This window comes from Nannobrachium achirus (assembly GCF_963921795.1).
Source record: "Nannobrachium achirus genome assembly, chromosome: 8".
Classification (NCBI taxonomy): domain Eukaryota; kingdom Metazoa; phylum Chordata; class Actinopteri; order Myctophiformes; family Myctophidae; genus Nannobrachium; species Nannobrachium achirus.
Genome location: NC_137817.1, coordinates 10,869,411 through 10,888,391, shown reverse-complemented (window position 1 = coordinate 10,888,391; position 18,981 = coordinate 10,869,411). Strand labels below are relative to the sequence as shown.

The 18,981-nt window shown below is 44.8% G+C and overlaps 1 protein-coding gene across 1 annotated transcript in view; it reads right to left on the bottom strand.

Annotated features, from left to right (window-relative positions):
• The window catches only part of LOC308289494 (bifunctional coenzyme A synthase-like), a gene marked incomplete at both ends in the record, with an annotated part of 58,757 nt that extends 43,307 nt beyond the window's left edge, over window positions 1–15,450 (bottom strand). Inside the window, 2 exons of the mRNA XM_080731182.1 lie at window positions 6,389–6,513; window positions 13,747–15,450. Coding sequence (XP_080587308.1) covers window positions 6,389–6,513; window positions 13,747–15,450 — 1,829 coding nt within the window. The remainder of the gene's footprint in view (window positions 1–6,388; window positions 6,514–13,746) is intronic.
• Between the last annotated feature and the right edge of the window lie 3,531 nt (window positions 15,451–18,981).

Sequence of the window (18,981 nt, the reverse complement as noted above, 5' to 3'; positions counted from 1 at the left end):
ATAGAAGCTCAAGGAGACCAAATACAACTGCCGCAATTGTGTAAATGTATATATTGTATTTTATTATGTTATATTATATACTCCACCATACAGATTGGTCAAAATAACACATGTTATTGACTTAAAAAGTCACATTGTGTAGTTTTAAAGCGCAGTTATTAACTCGCACAGGGGTCAAAAATACGAAGCATCAAAACAATCAAATTATACTTTATAACTTTCAGATGACAACAGTGTAAAAAACCATGGGTCTTCAACAGGGGATCCGGGACGCCTAGGGGGTCCTCAGAGTTACTAAAGGGGGTCCTCCAAATATTTGAGTGATAGAAACTTTTTTTTCCTCCTTTTTTATAATAACCACTTGAACCCTAGCGTCCATATTCTGTGAACTTTAGCCAAAAATAGCAGATCTACAAGCTCACAACGCCTCGCAGCATTGTGAGCTTTTAGATCGGCTATTTTTGGCAAAGAAGTTTGGTGTAGAGGGGAAAAAGAGTAGACTAAGTACAGAGCGAAAGGTCAAGTTTATTAAGTGATGACGGTTCAAGTGGTTAAATATCTGAAAACACAAATTGACATGAATCCAAAATACACTGAAGGACAGCCCTAAAGACTTTGGGCGGATTCTACAAATGCTTTCTAAATCAGTAGTTCTTACACTTTCAAGATGTATTATCTATTATTTAAAAAATAGTAGATGTACAAGCTCAAAGCGTGGCACGAATTTGAATAGCAACGCAAAAAAACACAAGCTTTCATGTTTTTAACGGGTTAACCCAAACCCAAAATTTGCCGATGGGTTCCCAGATTGAACCAAACCCAACTCCCTGACCCTAAACCCCCAATAAAATAACAATTTACTCTAAACACATGCTTAAAACCTTTAAAAATTTATGTACTGTATGTTAGTCACAAGGAAGAGGTATTCCTAGCCGGTGTCCATAGTAACAACAGTGCCCCGTGTAGATTTTGTACCGAGTAACTGTGGATGCTCTTTTCATTCAGTCAATACTTTTAGATTCTCCAGAAGTAAACAGGGGTTATGCTTTTGAAACTGATATTATCCCAGATAAAGTACTGTGTTCTATCCGTCTGTCTTTCAATGTTATATGAGATACTTAAAGTGTGGTTCCTTTGGAAATAAGCCTCGGCTTTCTAGGATCTCCTTTTAGTTGACCTTGTACCAGCGATTTGTACTGTCATGAAACTGTACTTTTTTCTATTGCAAACTTCTAATAAATCCTTCAATCAATCAGAAAAAAGAGTTGAGCCGTAAGGCAAAGCTCTCTGTCTTTCGAGCAATCTTCGTTCCCACTCTCACCTATGGTCATGAAGTGTGGGTCATGACCGAAAGTATAAGGTCTCGGGTACAAGCGGCCGAAATGAGTTTTCTCAGAAGGGTGGCTGGTATCTCCCTTAGAGATAGGGTGAGAAGTTCAATCACCCGAGAGAGACTTGGAGTAGAACCGCTGCTACTTCACTTGGAAAGGAGTCAGCTTAGGTGGTTCGGGCATCTAGTACGGATGCCCCCCGAGCGCCTTCCTAGGAAGGTCCTCGATGCACGTCACACTGGGAGGAGGCCCCGTGGCAGACCTAAGACCAGATGGAAGGATTATATCTCCAAACAGGCCTGGGAACGCCTCGATATACTCCCAGAGGGAGTGGAGGAAGTTGCGCAGGATAAGGAAATCTGGAAGTCTCAGTTGGAACTGTTATCCCCGCGACCCAATTCCGGATAAGCGGTTGAAGATGGATGGATGGATCAATCAATCAAGGGGCTCCTCTCCCAGGAGGAGCCCCTCTTCTAGCAGTAGATGTCCAGAACCATGACTTCACATGGCAGCAATGCTAGGCATGAGCTCATATACGGAGGGGTTGTCAGGGGAATGTTACGCACTCGCTTGTAAAGTCAAATAAATCTCTCTTTTTCTATTCAAAGAATTATGTTGTCAACCTATATTCACATCATGAATGTCACTGAGGATTTTGGAAAAGCTACAATCTGAAAACGCATTTCACGGAATATATTTTGTTTCGTTATTTTAACCAATCTGTATTGTAGAGCAGTGTTTCTCAACCTTTTTTCTGCATGGGCACACTTTTCATGTCCCAAGAATCCATGGGCACACGAACATAATACGGGCCGGGGGTGTAAATATCGTCACTGTCGGGAAGAAATATCTCCAAGTTTCAAATGTGTAAGTTTCTTCGCATTTGCAAAGTAAAGCCCTTCTTCATCATACAAGGCTGTCGCACAACAGTAGTGAAAACAGCAGATCTATAAGCACACAACGCCTCGCACCGCGAGGCGTTGTGTGCTTGTAGATCGGCTGTTTTCACTAGTTTAAATCATTTTAGTCATTCTAGTTGGTACATCTGCAGTGGTTGGAGGTGGTTCTAGTCAGGTCTCCCCACTCTCCCATTGAGACAGATGTGTCGGGTATAGGACACCTACTGATTGACAGGGTAGCAGGCATGTGCACACATAGACGCCGAAGGGGGCTTGAGCCCCTGCCCTTTTATCCGTCTGTAAAAAAGTGCCCACTCCAGACCATGAATGCACCAAGTAGTGAAAATAGCCTACCTGTACCCCCAAGCTCACAAGAGGTCTGCTATTTTCATTATTTAGATATTTCAGCACGCTGCCTCTCTAACATTCTCTGCACGTCCCTGACAAGTAGTACTGGCTAAAGCTCACAGGCTCAATACCCAGTGTCTGTCTAGGGAGAGCGGTAGAAATGTCATGGCGGGAGACATGCATTGTGAACGTTGGCTTGAGAGCAGCTATGCTGGTAGTGTGTTCATTGCACAGTGAATTTCAATTCGCAGAAAACATTACATATTCATGTGACATGTCTAAACAGATGTTGTTGTTTCCCCCCCTCCTTTCTTGCTTCATTCCAGTAGCTGGTGTCAAATAACCAAATACCACAACAACCCTCTACTCCTATAAAGCTCATGATGTCACCGCGTACCCCTCAACACACACACGCCCCCTCTCTCTCTCTCTCTCTCTCTCTCTCTCTCTCTCTCTCTCTCTCTCTCTCTCTCTCTCTCTCTCAGTCTGGGTAGTGTGTTTGCGTCTTTGGTGTTGTGACAGCTCGGATCCTTGCGGCCTTCACTCCTGCATTCCATACATCCCTGGACCCCCCCCCCCCCACACACACACACACACACACACATACATACACACCCCACCCCCAAGGGCAGACACCCTCTCTCCCAATCAGCGGCCCAGTAACGTGAAGGAATCAAACAGGTGCAAGCAGCTCCACAAAACACGCACGCACGCACGCACGCACGCACGCGCACACACACACACACACACACACACACACACACACACACACACACACACACACACACACACACACACACACACACACACACAGTCAATTAGTACCTCCAAATGTCACCCAAACCTTCTCCCTGGTGATTACACGCGGCGGAGAACGGACCGAAAAACCTTCCCAAATGGTGATTCCGCTGAAAATACAACATCGGTATTTTTCGGGTGAATGTATGAATCAGGGTTTCGCATAAGGTCACATATGATATCTCACTTCCGCCAGATGTAAAAGTCTCAGATCTGGTTCAGATACAGAGAGAGAGAGAGAGAGAGAGAGAGAGAGAGAGAGAGAGAGAGAGAGAGAGAGAGAGAGAGAGAGAGAGAGAGATCTATGTGTGCTTGCATGTCTTCGGCATGCTCACTGTCGGGGTAATTGAATTTGGATCAAAGGCATTCAGGTCTCTCAGAAGGTCCAGAGGGCTGCTCAGTTTTTTAGTAATAACAGAAAGGCTTCCGGCGCTGACCTTCGCTGCCCCCCTCACCCCCCCCCCCCCTCCCCCCTCCCCCTCTCCTCAGCCCCTCCCTCCCCTGTCCTAAAGTCTCCGCTTTGAAGGGCTCAAGCCCCATCTCTCCAACCATTACTGCTGATAGAGACGGACAGAATGAAAATTGTAAAAAGGTCTGGGATTGTTTAACCTGTAACCTATTCCCTCAGGACGGCGGAGGACCAGCCATCTGATGGAAATCATCAACCAATACAAAAGAGTCCTTTTTACTTTCAGCGCATTTACTTTTTTTTCTCCTTTTTTTTCAAGCAGTCGTGGCAGACATTGGATAAGGCTTCAAAGCAAACATGCAGCATAATGAAAGATGCATGACCAGATTTCCGATATATAACATAATTCCATAGCAAGCATACGTTGGTCTGACAGAGACCAGACTTAAACGACTTCAACAGCTCACGAGGCCACAAAGCAACAGACGTGCATACCTGCATAAAAATAAAGAATAAATAACGTACACCATGGACGTTATGACATTATCAAAGCACAGCGTGTCAGTGACTGTATGGATTTATACGCCATGTGGTTCCATTCATTCCTCTTATAAAGCTGATTGAATGGAAAGAGGACTGGGCTCTGGTCAGTGATTGCAAACAGAGACCATGGGAGATAAGGGTACTATATGTACATCATGATGGTGTCATGGTTCTGAGCAGGCATAGGTCCAACTAAGACATTCCATTACAGCTTGTAATAACTGGAAAGATTGCGCCCTCTTGTGTTCAAAATGATTTCCATGTCCAGTGTTTGTGGGATATTTGAAATGAAGATGACAAAAGGAGTTACGGAACAAGGATTGAATTACTGTAATTAAAACTGTCTTGGACTTTTTTAGTAATATTTACCATTACATTAAAATGGTTAAGCTATGAAGCTTCCTTCTTGGAGAATTCATTAATACAGTCACTGAAGTATATGAAATATATGACAAAGTATGTCTCTCCTACACAGTCTCCCTCTCAGATGCCCTACTGTATTTCTCTCCTTCACTGTCTCACTCTCAGCTCTCCTACTATCTGTCTCTCCTACACAGTCTTCCTCCCAGCTGTCCTACTGTCTGTCTCTCCTACACTGTCCTGAGGCTCATTCATCCTAGGGTGCAGGGGCGTCAATTGGGTATGGCAGGGGTATGCAGCTGCCATAACCTGGGTCCAGGGGGGAAAATAAAAGTTACTTTTAAATATAAATCCATGAATGTCTCTTTGTCTATCTGTGCTGGTTATTATGTTGTTAAATTACAGTAAAATAACTACAAATGCAAAATTTGACAAAATGGTCACTTTAACAAGGTATTATAATTATATTCTTCACACTTGTATTCTCCCCTTCTTGACAAAATGGTATATTCCCAGGTTCCACAGGTCAGCTGCACAGGTGCAATGCATTATTGTTAATTGTGGCACGTTTACTAACATGCCAAGGTTAGCTGTACTTGAACCACCATTCCAGGCTGCCATATCCAGCCCAAGAAACTGGAAAAAAGGGGGGGGGAAATCAAATGTACTTCTTAAAATGAATGTATCATGCCTGTTGCTAAGGTATGGCAACATGACTGGTGTCTTGCATGCGCACCTTTGCGCGCGTGCTAGACACCAGTCATGTTGCCATACCTTAGCATTTTCTAAACTGACGCCACTGCTAGGGTGAAGTGATAGCTCCTCCCTTTTTTAGGTGATGTCAGAAACTAAAGCAGGGAGATGTGTCTGGGTTTGCGGTGAAGCGCTCTTCACCGTGGCTAATGATGTAATGTTGTAGTTTGTAGTTTAATGTTGTAGACTTTAGAAAACTACACTGCGGGTGAACTGCTCTTCATCTTCTCTGGAGTATGAATGAGCCTTTTCTCTCAGCCGTCCTGCTGTCTGTCTCTCCAACACTACACTGTATTGGGAAATTAGACAAGCGGCAAATGTGAACATTACACATCAGTGCTGTAAATGTAAACAGCAGCTCAGAGTGTCAACGAGCAATGACAACATGCCCCGACATCGCTTGACACCAAACCATTCTAAAGCCCCTATCAGAGTCGGTACCGCGGTGAAGAGCTATCCACCGCGGTGTAGTCTTTTTGAGTCATAAAACTACCATGTTACGTCATTCCTCGCGGTGAAGAGCTTTCCACCGCGAGTCCCGACACATCTCTCTGTTTTTCCATGTTCCATGTGTCATACAGTCGCCGAAAATGATGGGTAAAGCGGATGTGACGCCTCCTCCCCTCTTCCGTTTCATCTTTACAGCTGCAAAAATGTGCCCTATACTCAAAATAATCAAAGCTGGCCTGACTTAGCGGTCTGGGCACCTAGACAGTGCACCGCAGGTTCGAGTCCCATTCCCGACAATCTTTACTGCATGTCTCTCCATGTTTCCTGTCCATCTCCACTTTCCACTATATATACATGGAGAAAAGTAAAGAAAATATTGAAAAAAAAGCAGACTCTGAAGCTTGCTGCTTATCACACATGGAAATTCAAAACTTAATTGTAAAATTGTAGTTCCTGACTATATAGCGTTCAGAGATTTTGGAATAGTTGAGACTAACCTCATGAGCCCCCCCAGGCCGCATATGAGTCCGTCTAGGTGGGCACGGAACGCAGGCGTCCGCTGTTCCAAGCAGAGGAACCCCTCCTGGACCTTGTCAAACTGAGAGGAGGCAGAAGGAGACTCCTAAACCCACAAACAACATGTCTCTGTTAGTCCAACGGGTGGAGCAGTGTAATGTACCTGCTCAGTGTTCAACTCAACTCAACTCAAAATGTATTTATAGAGGACATTTCCAAATTACCGAAGCCAACCAAAGTGCAATACTGTACACAACTCAGCAGGGAGAACAAAAACTGCAGCAGCTAATTCACCGCTAACACCGCTAACGATAGAGCAGTGGTTCCCAACCTTTTGTGGATCAGGGGCCAGCTAGGGCCCACTTGGAAATCTCCAAATCATTTGCAGACCACCGTAACAAGTGATCAGATGGGTGATCAATCGAGTTAATTGTGCTACGGCTTGGATCTTTGGAACTAACGTAGTATATCCTATTTGTCGGTTACACAATGAAAACTTTAAAAGAAAATATACCATGATTCTTCTCTTTTACACTATTATTATTTTTTGGGGTTTGGGGTGGCAAATTAGCCTTGGCTAGGAACCCCATACACAATGCAATGGTTTCATGTTTTTATAACTTGATGACAGTACATTGTTTTTTATTTATTTTTTTATTTTTTGGTATTGTCCCTATCAAATATTATTTAAATATTTTTGTTTGATTGATTGAATACTTTATTATAGGTTTGCATAGGAAAAGGTACCGTACATAACAGTACAGTTCACTGGTACAAGGTCAACTAAAAGGATAAACACCACTTTGGATTGTTTCAGTTGCGGTCCTTTGAATGAATTTATGAATGACAGACAAATAAAACACAGTACTATGCAAAAAATATCATCAAAGAAACAGTGTTAAAACAAAATAAATAAATACATAAATGGTATTTACAGTAGAAAGGTCAGTGGGAGGTAAGGATAGGCTTTGTCTTTTTTTACCAGTTTCGAGTAGCAACCGCCTGTAAGTGACTTTTCAGAGGGTAGAGATTTACATTCCACATTTTTGCAGAATAGCAGGAGAATTAATTTAACCATAAGCCAAATCTGGGTTGGATGTGATCTGTGGAGCTGCCTCTGGTGTTATTATGAACATCCTTGACAATTTGGAAGTATCGGGTAGTGTATCTTGTATATCAGGCCCAAAAGTAATCAACAAACTTTATTACCCGGCTTGGTTGAATGCTTGATTCTGATTGGTCGAACGCTGAAATCAGCGGTGAATTATAGGCGTATAATGACCGCTCCGCTCTATAATTCCCCGCTGCTCATCAACGGCTCAGAGCACCTGCTGCAGTCAGGATGCACTGGGTGAATTTAGTACTGTATCCAACATGTCAGCCATCTAAACAAACAGCGTCATTTACAACTAAACGTTGGGAAGAATGTTTTTAAAAACATTTGAGGCGAGAAATAGATGACGTAGTAACAGAAAATTGATTTATTTGATCAGCACTTCCTTGTTTTCCAAGGCGACCCGCGAGCGCAACACTTATGGAACACTTTCAGCCGTCTGTAAACAAGGAAATACTTCATTTTGTTTTTAGTTTTGAGTCAAATTATTAATTGTATTTATTAGCCGGGTAATAAGTGCTATAAGGTCTTGCTGCTTGGTCATTATGGCGTATATGGACACTTCAGGCTGATAAATTATCAGCCAGTCGTGTCCATATATGCCATAATGACCGCACAGCAAGACCTTATCGCATACATAGACTCCTATAAAAACGTTAGCCAAACTGTCAAATAATATAAGAAAGAGTGAAACTGTATTTTGTTTCTCTCCCCCTCTACTGAATCTCCTTCTGTCCTCAAACCAAGGTCCAGCTCATCAGTGAATAATCATCCCTAAACTCCTCGCCTCACCCGCAGGGAACTGTGGGTGCCCGCGGGCTCTGGCACCCAATTACAATGACCAGCACACACGCAGTCGGCTAAGTGTGTGTCGGCTTTAGCAATTGAATACAGAAAAATCACCAGTTATCTCCGTTCAGTTCCTATAAATACACCTGTGCATTTGCAATCAGTCCCTTCTTCCCTCCACACTGCTCAGAGAGAGACAGTCCTGTTTGTGTTCAGAGTCACCTAAATCTTGTGTCAAACTCAGGCATGTTTGTATGCCTTCTGTTGAGTCTGTTTTGTTTCTATCAGGAAAACCTTAGGTCAGATTTGGGGTACCCTGTCTGTACATTTGCTGTTAAACACATTAGTTTAGGTGTGAGTGCCACCCTCTGTATTTTTGATAGTGTATTAGGTTTTGTTCAAGAGTTGGTAGGGGTTTGGTTTTCTGGTATTTTGATTTGGCACTCAACCTCCGTTTCAATGTCGGATTTGGCACTCAATGCTGAGTTGTAAATAAAACACTGAACACTGATTCATTTTATCCATCAGTTTCCTCCTTTGCACTGGATATATGTTATTGTCCCTTTAACCTAACCGCCTCTCAATGCGCGGCGTTGTGAGCTTGTAGATTGTCTATTTTCATGATATTCATCTGTGGAACTGACTCAATCAAAATGTAATGCCTCAACTCATACAATTCCAAATGCATATCAGGGTGGGGGGACCCCAGTTGAAATGATTATTTTAGGGGATCTGAAAAGGTTGAGAGCCACTGCCATAGAAAACCCTCTTCTTTTTTCGGAAATCAGTTTTGTCTTCGATTCGTATATTTCTTTACAGCTCCTGTATAATTACTAAAACAACACAGTTAAACAACATAGCTGACCGTGGTCCCCCAGGGATCTGTACTTGAACCCCTGCTTTGTTTTCCCTGTCTACCATAGTGGTTCTCCGTAAATAGATCTACACGCTCACAACACGGAAGATTGTGAGCTTGTAGAAATATGTGTTGCCTAATGTTGGCCTATTATTCCCAAAGGAGGGATGATAGGATGCATGTGGTAATATAGAAATGGAAGGATGGTGGTGGACTGCTGGACTACAGACGGTCTTAAAGGAGTGTAAATCCATGCCCTCCTTTAAACCCGCACTGGAAAGTCACATAGAGGCGGCTGCTACTCAAAACTGGTAAAAATGTCATAGACACGGAGGCACCTGATTGGTTCACCCGTTAGGCCATTGAATTTGTTGACAAACAGATCTTGACAAACTAAAATATTCATCTTCTGGCCTCTGTCGTTCTGCACCATCTTGAAGAAGGATCTTTTTTCTAGAACATCCTGACTCAAGGTCTGTGGTTCTGGAATCTCCTTGACAAGGGTCTGTGGTTCTTTTGTATTCTTGCCCAGGGTCTGTGTTTCCGGAGCCTGCTGGTTAGTTTATGGGAGCGCTGCTGATAAGGACCACATTCTGGGCCTCTGTGGACTGCTCTTGGGGTGTGGAAGACTGTCTTACAGTCTCCTGCTGCAAGGTCTGTGGTTCCAGAACATATTGTTCGACCCAGGTCCTGTTGCTCTGGATCCTCCTCACCCATGCTTTTCTATGGTTCTAGAACATCCTGACTCAAGGCCTGTGGTTCTGGAACCTCCACCAGGGCCATTGATTTCTGGAGTCTCCTGGCCAACAGGCTGTGGTTTTGTGTCTTTTTGAAGAAGGATCTGTGGTTCTAGAACATCCGGACCCAAGTCCTGTGGTTCTGGAACCTCCTCGACCAGGGTCTGTGGTTATTGTCTCCTAGCCCAGAGTCTGTGGTTCCGGAGCCTGTATTTTTCTCTTCTATTCACTCTTTGACTGCCACCAGGCTGTTAACCAGGCTGTCTGACCTCCTGTCTGTTCTCCCTCTGTCTCCCCCTTGCTTTATAACTCACAAGAAGCTCTATTTGGCTCTATCTGTTTTCAGACAGCGACATTTAGGAGTTTCTCCTGCATCTCGGCTACTCCAAATGGAGTTTCTGGTGACAAATAAATGTGCACGATAAATTGTTATTAGCCTTTGGTCTGGTCAAGGATACTAACAAACCTGGCTGGTATGTTGCGCATAATATACTCCTGATGGTGTAACCGACATAATCTGTTTCCAAGAAGCAACCCAGCACTTCTTCGCGTTGGCCGTCAGTCAAAGTTAGAGGGAAAAGTCTGACCAACCACATATCCTGGACCTTTCTGGCACAAATCGACCACCACCCAGGATTCAAGACAGCGACCACGCTACATTACCCTCGCAGACTATGGTTGCCGTTTCGAATCCTGGGTTTTGTTCAATTTGAGCCGGTGTAAAGGTCAGGACACACGAAAACCTTATATAGTCTGAGCAGACCTCTAAACTGACATCATACACAACAAAAAGAATATTGCCATGTATGCCTATCAACACTGATTCGCGCAGGCGCCCTTGCAGGAATTAGTTTGCACCGCTCACTTCGCACGGGTGCGATTTTTCAATAGTTAAAGCACAAAATAATTGAAGTAAATCCTTGAACCCAGGGCCCAAAATTTGGTATGACATGTCTGTATATACCGTACATTCATACCTGTAGAGGAGAAGTAGTAGTAGTAGTAAACAAAAAATAAAGAACAACCCAACTGGCACTCCAACATAACTTCTCCTACATTCAAAACCTCAGATCCCCTATGTAAAGATTTGGGAGAACATACAACAAAATATTTCTTGTGGTTGTTGTTGTTATTTACAGTACTAGAAGCTCGGCCGCCCTTCGGGCCGAGATATCTGTCTGTCTACGTCCATTTCATGCCCATATATGGAGATCTCTGTAGGACCCGTTTTTGACCATCTGTTTGCCTGTGTCCATTTATGCTCATATATGGAGATATCTTTATCTGTCTGTATCCATTTTATGCCCATATATGGAGATCTCTGTATCTGTTTGTCTGTGTCCCTTTATTCCCATTATGGAGAATATCTGTCTGTGCCTCCGACTGTGTTGCAGACACAGTGCCGGTTCCCCCTTTAATGCAAACCCAGGGGCGTTATAGCGTCTTAGATAGTGGGGGGGATGACTTAGCCGCGTCCTCATGCACGCGCGTGCAAGAAAATGCGCGTGCACGTGGACGAAAATTACGGATTTTATGCGGTTCTGATCGTGTTTTATTCGGGTTTTCAAAGTTAATTTTTTTTGCTAAATGTAACACAATCGGGAACGGCACACTACACTTTCCCTTTGCCTCTCCACATGCACCAGCCAGCAAGATATAGTCTATAGTAGATGGATTTCTTGGTACCAACAGACATACAACAATTCAGTTCCAAAAGCTTTTCAGTTAATCTACTTAGTTACTGTACACCACTGTCTACTACAGCAAGCATGATTCTACAAGCTCACAACGAGTCGCTTCGCGCTGCGTTGTGAACTTCTAGATTGGCTATTTTCAGGACCCATACAATGTGTCCGCGACACGACCCACGCATCGGTCCTGACCCCATTGTTTGGAAACAGTGGTTCTGGTTCTAGCCACTAGCCCAAACAGTGTAGACTACATTAGCCAGCACCCAGCAGCATAGCATAGCATCCATCATTACTCTAACTCTAATATAGCCACGACTCACCAAGTGCCGAGTTAGGATGAGAGGAGCAGAGGACGATGTTTAATGCCTTTATAGCCTACATGGTCTTGTCTTGGTGTTCTGTTTATATTCCTTTATGCCTGTGTTGTTAATTTCACCATGATTCCATGACGCACGTACGCACGGACGGACGACAGAGAGGAGTTAAAAGGGGCGTCCTTTGAAAGCCATTTCCTCTCTTCACAGAATTGCATTTCAAAACAAGAGTCTTTATTTTAACGTTTTCATCTATACAATCGATCATTCAACATGTTTATTTTGAAATTGTCCAAAAAAGGTGGGGGGGATGAGATCACGTTTTTATGAAAGTGGGGGTGTTCCGTCGTACTCACAATGAATGGTCCTGACGCGCCCCAAACCCCATTATACCTGTTGTCATAGTGTATATGGACACAGGCCATATGTCTGCTGTTTTCACTAGTTTAGTATAGCTACATTTTATAGATGATAAATACAAAACGAACGGTTTTGGACATAGAAGGTTTCTACCGACAACAACGATATGCTATAAATATAAGGTGCTGGGAGTGAAAATTATAATGTAGGGGTACCTCGGATTAAAACAATATTTATGTGGTGCCCTGAGACAAAACAGTTTGGGAACCCCTGGCCTAAGGCACCGCTCACTCCCACTTGGGTGGGATTTTTTATTGTTTTCCCACTTTCTTATGATATTTTTTGCACAGTACTGTTTTATTTGTTAAAAAAAGGGGGAAAAACAAGTCCAAAGTCCAACATTTTTCTTGTGGTCTTTATCCTTTTAGTTGACCTTGTATCAGTGAAATGCATTGACCTGTACCTTTTCTGTACCTCAAACGTATAGTATACTTAAAGTATACTTTATTTGAAGTTTGCATCGGAAAAGGTACAGGACATTTAGGCTATTCAATCAATCAATCAATCAATCAATCAATCAATCAATCTGTACAACATGCACATGGTCATAGAATGAAGTCTGTATGTAAAGAGATATGAAAAGATTGCATAACTTACCAAAAGCAGCATTATGTTTCCAAGCACAGATTCAGCTTCCTGGTTGGTGAGCCAAGTCTGTCACTGAAAAGGATGCAGTTCAGTGTTAGATGCTGGACCGAATTTAAATTCAGCAGACTATACTATACTGCCACCTGCTGTCTGTTCTCCCTCTATGCAACAAGGAGCTACCATAGATCAACAGTAAGACTGGTTTAAATCCAATATTAAAATCATGGTTACCATTAGTATGATGAAACAAGCTGGAGCTAGAAATTGTGCTCAGTAAAGTACAGACATCCACCAAGTTTCCATTTCTCTAGCACTGTTTCTTATAAAGGGGTCCAGGGATTCACAGGGGTCCTTGAAGGAGTGCCAGGGATCCCCAGCAAAATGAGGAACAGTTACAACACTTAACCCTGTTTTATTGTCCGGAAATTCAAAACATACTTTATGTACAAGGTCACACCGTGTTGCGGAGTAATGTGTTGTGAGCTTGTAGATCTGCTATTTTTGACAAACCTTCTCTGATGTGCATCCCGGAACAAAATATTACATATCACAGGAAAATGTTCAAGAACCAGAGAACGTCATGATACATTAGCCTACAAATGAAGTCATCATGTCAGTGAAGTCAGTATAATGTTATCATGACACTCATGATAAACATAAATATATACGATAAGCAAGGTAATACATCAAATGCATAGAAATAGTAATCATTGATACTGACCATGCTACTACTGACCTACAGTCACTTTACCCCTGCACCACCTGAGCACACATTTCTTCATGGCAAAATGTCTCTAAAGGGATTGTTTAGTTGTAATGGGTCCAATTACATTCAGGACAGTGCATTGATTGCCCTTTGTTCCATGAAGGATTCTGTTGCTCAGAAGGTTCCAGGCCCTCAGTAGCTGCTTCTGGGTGACCTCTGGCTCCCACTGCGTACAGAGCACCACGTTAGCATGCTCCACCTGCCTAGCACTGGAACTCTGGCTCTGTAGCCGCCTCACAGCCTCTTCTCTGCTCAGCCCGTCCCGCTTGCTTATCCTCAACACCGCCTCCTCCTCTGGTACGATGGTGACCCAGACCTCATGGACCATGTCTGTCCAGCCAGCATCGAGTAAGACAGCTGCGTCTATAACACACACCTGTTTACCTTCCTCTCTGGCCTGGTGGATTCTGTCCTTGACCAGAAGTTCGACCGCGGGCCACACAATGTCTGTCAGGGCTTTTAACCGTTCCTTGTTACCAAAGACTTTGCTTCCTAGTGTGCGCCTGTTGATGGTTTTATCTTCATTCAGAATGTCTGAACCGAACTCCTCCAGTACCCTCTGGTAGGCAGCTGCCCCTGGCTGGTATGTCTCGTGGACCAGCTGATCTGCGTCAATGTGGACGGCGCCCAGGTTCTCCAGGCACCTGGCGACGGAGGTCTTCCCGCTACCGCTGCCTCCCGTCAGTCCGATGATGTACGGGACAGCAGGGAGACAGGACTTGTATTTGGCTGGGGTGAGAAGGGTTCCCAGAAGACGAGTGCGTAGGTTAGATGAGCTGATCTTCTCCTCTTCCTCCTCTGTGTGGTGGAAGTCTTTCAACAGCTGGATTCCACGGAGAATCAAGCTGGGCAAACCGTTCTCCTCGCGTCTCTTGTTGATGGCCTCGCCACCCTTCCTGGTCCCCTCGCTGACCACAATGCACTGCAGCTCTGAGTCCACCACGGAGGATCCAAGGGGGTCGTGGAGCGGCTCGACCTCCATCTGCAGGGACGGCTTAGTGTCCTGCAGGAACTCCTGCAGCCTCTGCACCCGGAGTGGATAGGGCTCGATCAACTCCTTCAACACCTTCCTTTTCAGCATCTCCTGGTCACACACCCCTATGAGGAGTCTCCTGTTGGCCAGCAGGCATGCTGTGGTGAGGAGCGTCTTGTGGGCTCCATGCAGCCGGTCAAACGTCCCTCCAACCACTACGTCACTGTAGGTCTCCAGGAGCTCAGCCTCCTGCTCACGGAGGTCCTGGTGATCGACCCCCTCCACCCCTCTCTGCAGCTCCTCCGACTGTGGGTGGAGCAGCCCCGAAGTCAGACCGGGGCTGCACACATAACAATGGCTGGCGTACCTCTGCAGACACTGGGTCACCATCGGGGAATGGCCAGGGTCGTGCATGGGGAAGTCTGTCAGCACCACGTCCGGGGAGAGAGAGAGGGGCTGCGGGGTGGGGAAGGGGCAACACTGCCCTGTCTCTCTGCTGGAGCTGGAGGCTGGCTGAGTGCACACGTTGGCCAGGAGCACACGCACATCCAGATGTGCGCACACGTCAGCCGCGGTGCTGTAGAGGCGTGATATCAGGCTGGACAGATCCACAACCGGGGGAAGGAAAACGGGCCGAGGTGGATTCCCATCCCGTAGGTTCAGACCTGGGTGCAGATGGACGTACAGGGTTTGATCCACTACCGTGGCTGCTGAGTTCAGCACCGGAGTGATGCGCAGGGGGAGGATGTGGAGAGGGGAGGTGAGCACCAGCAGACCGGTGCTGAATTTAGACATGTTGTGTCTAGATTGTACTATTGAAGACTACTCAAAGAAGATGCACTGGATGATCGACTAGGACCAGGACCCACAGGGTGCCCGATCAGAATTTAACCAGAGATTCCGAGACTGTGGTGCCTTTTAAATTATCGGCTAAATGCCTGGCCGTATCATCCCGGTGATATTGCGATGAGTCAGCTATATGCATATTTGGAGTCTCATCATGTCAGCCATGCCCAAATATAGAGCCGAAGATGTCAGACTAGATGTGTCAAACAGTGTTGTATAGGTGGTCAATATATATAGGGGGTCAATATTGTGTCCATGACGTTGACCCGTCCACAAGATGATGATGGACCCACGGATGTGAGCGCTACGGCTGCCACAAGCTTCAAAGAGAAGATGGACCTCACCTTCCAGGCTTCTGAGTCAGAGAGCCTGAGCAACACTAATGATGAATTGAAACCATCTTTGGACAACGTGGTCAGTCTACCAGGCACCACCACCACCACCACCACTACCAGCAGCACCACCAGCAGTGCCCAGTCCATGGTGCCCACAGCCTCCACCACCTCCACTGTGCCAGGAGAGCAGTGGACTGCAGGTACAACAGCACAACCAGGCCCTCGAGCCGCTGTGTGTCAAGCAGAGCAGCGTGGACACAGAGCAGCACCAGCGCATGCCAGCGCCCAAGCCTGCACGCTCCCATGTGCCGGAGGAGACTGCCGACGACCAGTGCCACCATCTGGCCAGGGAACGCCAGCAGCGCCGCCATCAGACTCTCACGGAGGAGGCCACGTCCAACCAACTAGAGAATTCATTTTCCCCATTGACTTGAACAGGGAAAATTCAAATGGTAAGACAGAATTCATTTGCAACTGTGACTTTCGTCACGGCAACCACACTTGCAAATAAATCCTATCCTTGTCCTTTTATGCCCATATAAGGAGATCCCTGATGTCATCAATATTAAGCCCATATCTGGGAATGCCCATATATGGACATATTGTGTCAGTCTCATGCTAACCAGTGTGGTTGCCGCGACGCAAGTCACACTTGCAAATTAATTATGTCCTTGTCCCTTTTATGCCCATAATGGAGATTTTATGCCCATATGGAGATCGCGGCCGCAGGTCGCTTCTTAGGGCATTTTACTAGTTACTGTATGTGTTTTGATTTTTACATGTATAATATTGATTTTTCTGTGAAGCACTTTGTAACGGTTTTGAAAGGTTTTATATAAATAAAGATTATAATTATGATCATGATTATCATTATTATTATAAAGCAAAGTGCCAGAGAGAAGGAAAGAAAAGAGGAAGATAAAGAGAAAACGGCTCTTTGGTGATCAAAATAAATCACTTAATGGTGGTTGATATAGGCTTTGGCTACACCAGTTTATACATCATACAGAGCAGGATGTTGTCTAACAATTTGACAGGCATCTGGAGTCCAGATGCCTGTCAAATTGTTACACATATCCACTCCAAATTGTATTATCTTCTAACACACTTATAAATAATATAACATTTATAATTGCATTTTATTTCCAATTGACAATGACAATCAATTAAAATCAAGCTATGGAAACAAAGTTGTTTGCAAAGTTATAAATTAGGCGCTTAATCATTCACCCATTAAAATATCTGGCTCAGATCTAGACTCTAGGCCTACTCTATGAACGTTTATATGCGAGAGCATTTTCGGGAGTCGGTGTTGGGCCTGCCCCAATGTTTGAAAGCATCATATTATTTTGATGTTTATTACAAAACATTGACCACTTATGCCCTATAGCCTTTAGCCTAGATTTTCGCCATTTGAAAATAGCCGATGCCGATCTCGCGATGCAATGCATTGTGAGCTTGTAGATCTGCTATTTTCAAAAGATTTGTATACATTTGAAAACATGAAATGGGACATTCTGCACAATAAGTAGGCTACTTTTACTTTTGGTAGGCCTACTTTAAACTACTTTTGTACTTTTACTCATGTAGCCTACATTTTGAATTCCAGACTTTTACTTGTAAGCTGAGTATTTCTACATAGCAGTATTGATACTTTTAACTAGGCTAAAGTAAAACATTTGAGTAGCTTACCTTTTTCCACCATTGGTCACCAGCCTTTCCACTGCAGAGGAAAACTTTTTTATCCAGCCCGCCTCCACAGCTCTTCTCAGTAATGTGGGCAATGTGAGGAAAGTGCGCCATCCTGTGACAAAGCAGAGTTTTGACCATCTGTTTGCCTGTGTCCATTTATGCCCATATATGGAGTTATCTGTCTGTCTGCGTCCATTTTATGCCCATATATGGAGATCTCTGTATCTGTTTTCTGTGTCCCTTTATGCCCATTATGGAGATCTCTGTATCTGTCTGTGCCTCCGACTGTGTTGCAGACATAGTGCTGGTTCCCCCTTTAATGCAAACCCCATTATACCTGTTGTCATAGGACCCGTTTTGACCATCTGTTTACCTGTGTCCATTTATGCCCATATATGGAGATATCTGTATCTGTCTTTTTGCGTCCATTTTATGCCCATATATGGAGATCTTTGACCATCTGCTTGCCTGTGTCCATTTATGCTCATATATGGAGATATCCGTATCTGTCTGTCTGCATCCATTTTATGCCCATATCGGATCGAGGCCAGGCACTGCACTACCTGCTGCGGCGGGGAACGCGCGTGCCGAATTTGAAATAGGGAATGAATGCCCCACCCTTTAATGCAAACCCCATTATACCTGTTGTCATAAGAGCCGTTTTGACCATAATGTTTGCCTGTGTCCTTTTATGCCCATATAGGAACATCAGAATACGTAACCATGGCATTTTCTGTTGACTCATGTGGCGTACGTAATCTCAGATGTGATGTCACAATGAGTCAGCGCTTGCGCCGATTTCCTCCGGAACAGCCTGATGTCAACAATCCGAGATTCCGAACGTTTTGCGCCGGTTTCGGTGATGTCAACAATCAGCTCCGCATAAGGAGATTCCAAACGTTTCGCGCCGGTTCGGGAGAACCGCGCGTCGGGTCGGGTCGAGGCCCGGCACTGCACTCCGCGGCGGGGAACACGCGTGCCGAATCTGAAGCCGGTGGGACGAACGGTTCGCGAAATACGCGGATTACAAACAGACAGAGACTTCTCGCATTTATAGATAGATATTACCCAATCGAAACTCTTAGTTACATCAGACTGGTCTGTTGAAGCTTATCTATCTATAAATGCGACAAATCTCTGTCTGTCTGTCTGTTTGTTTGTTTGTAATCCGCGTATCTCGAGAACCGTTCGTCCCACCGGCTTCAGACTCGGCACGCGCGTTCCCCGCCGCCGCGCGGAGTGCAGTGCCGGGCCTCGACCCGACCCGACTCGCGGCTTTCCCGAAGCGGCGCGAAACGTTCGGAATCTCCTTATGCGGAGCTGATTGTTGACATCAGGCTGTTCCAGAGGAAATCGGCGCAAGCGCTGACTCATTGTGACATCACTTCATAAAAGGCTCTGAGATCACGTACACCACATGAGTCAACAAAAAATGCCATGGTTACGTATTCTG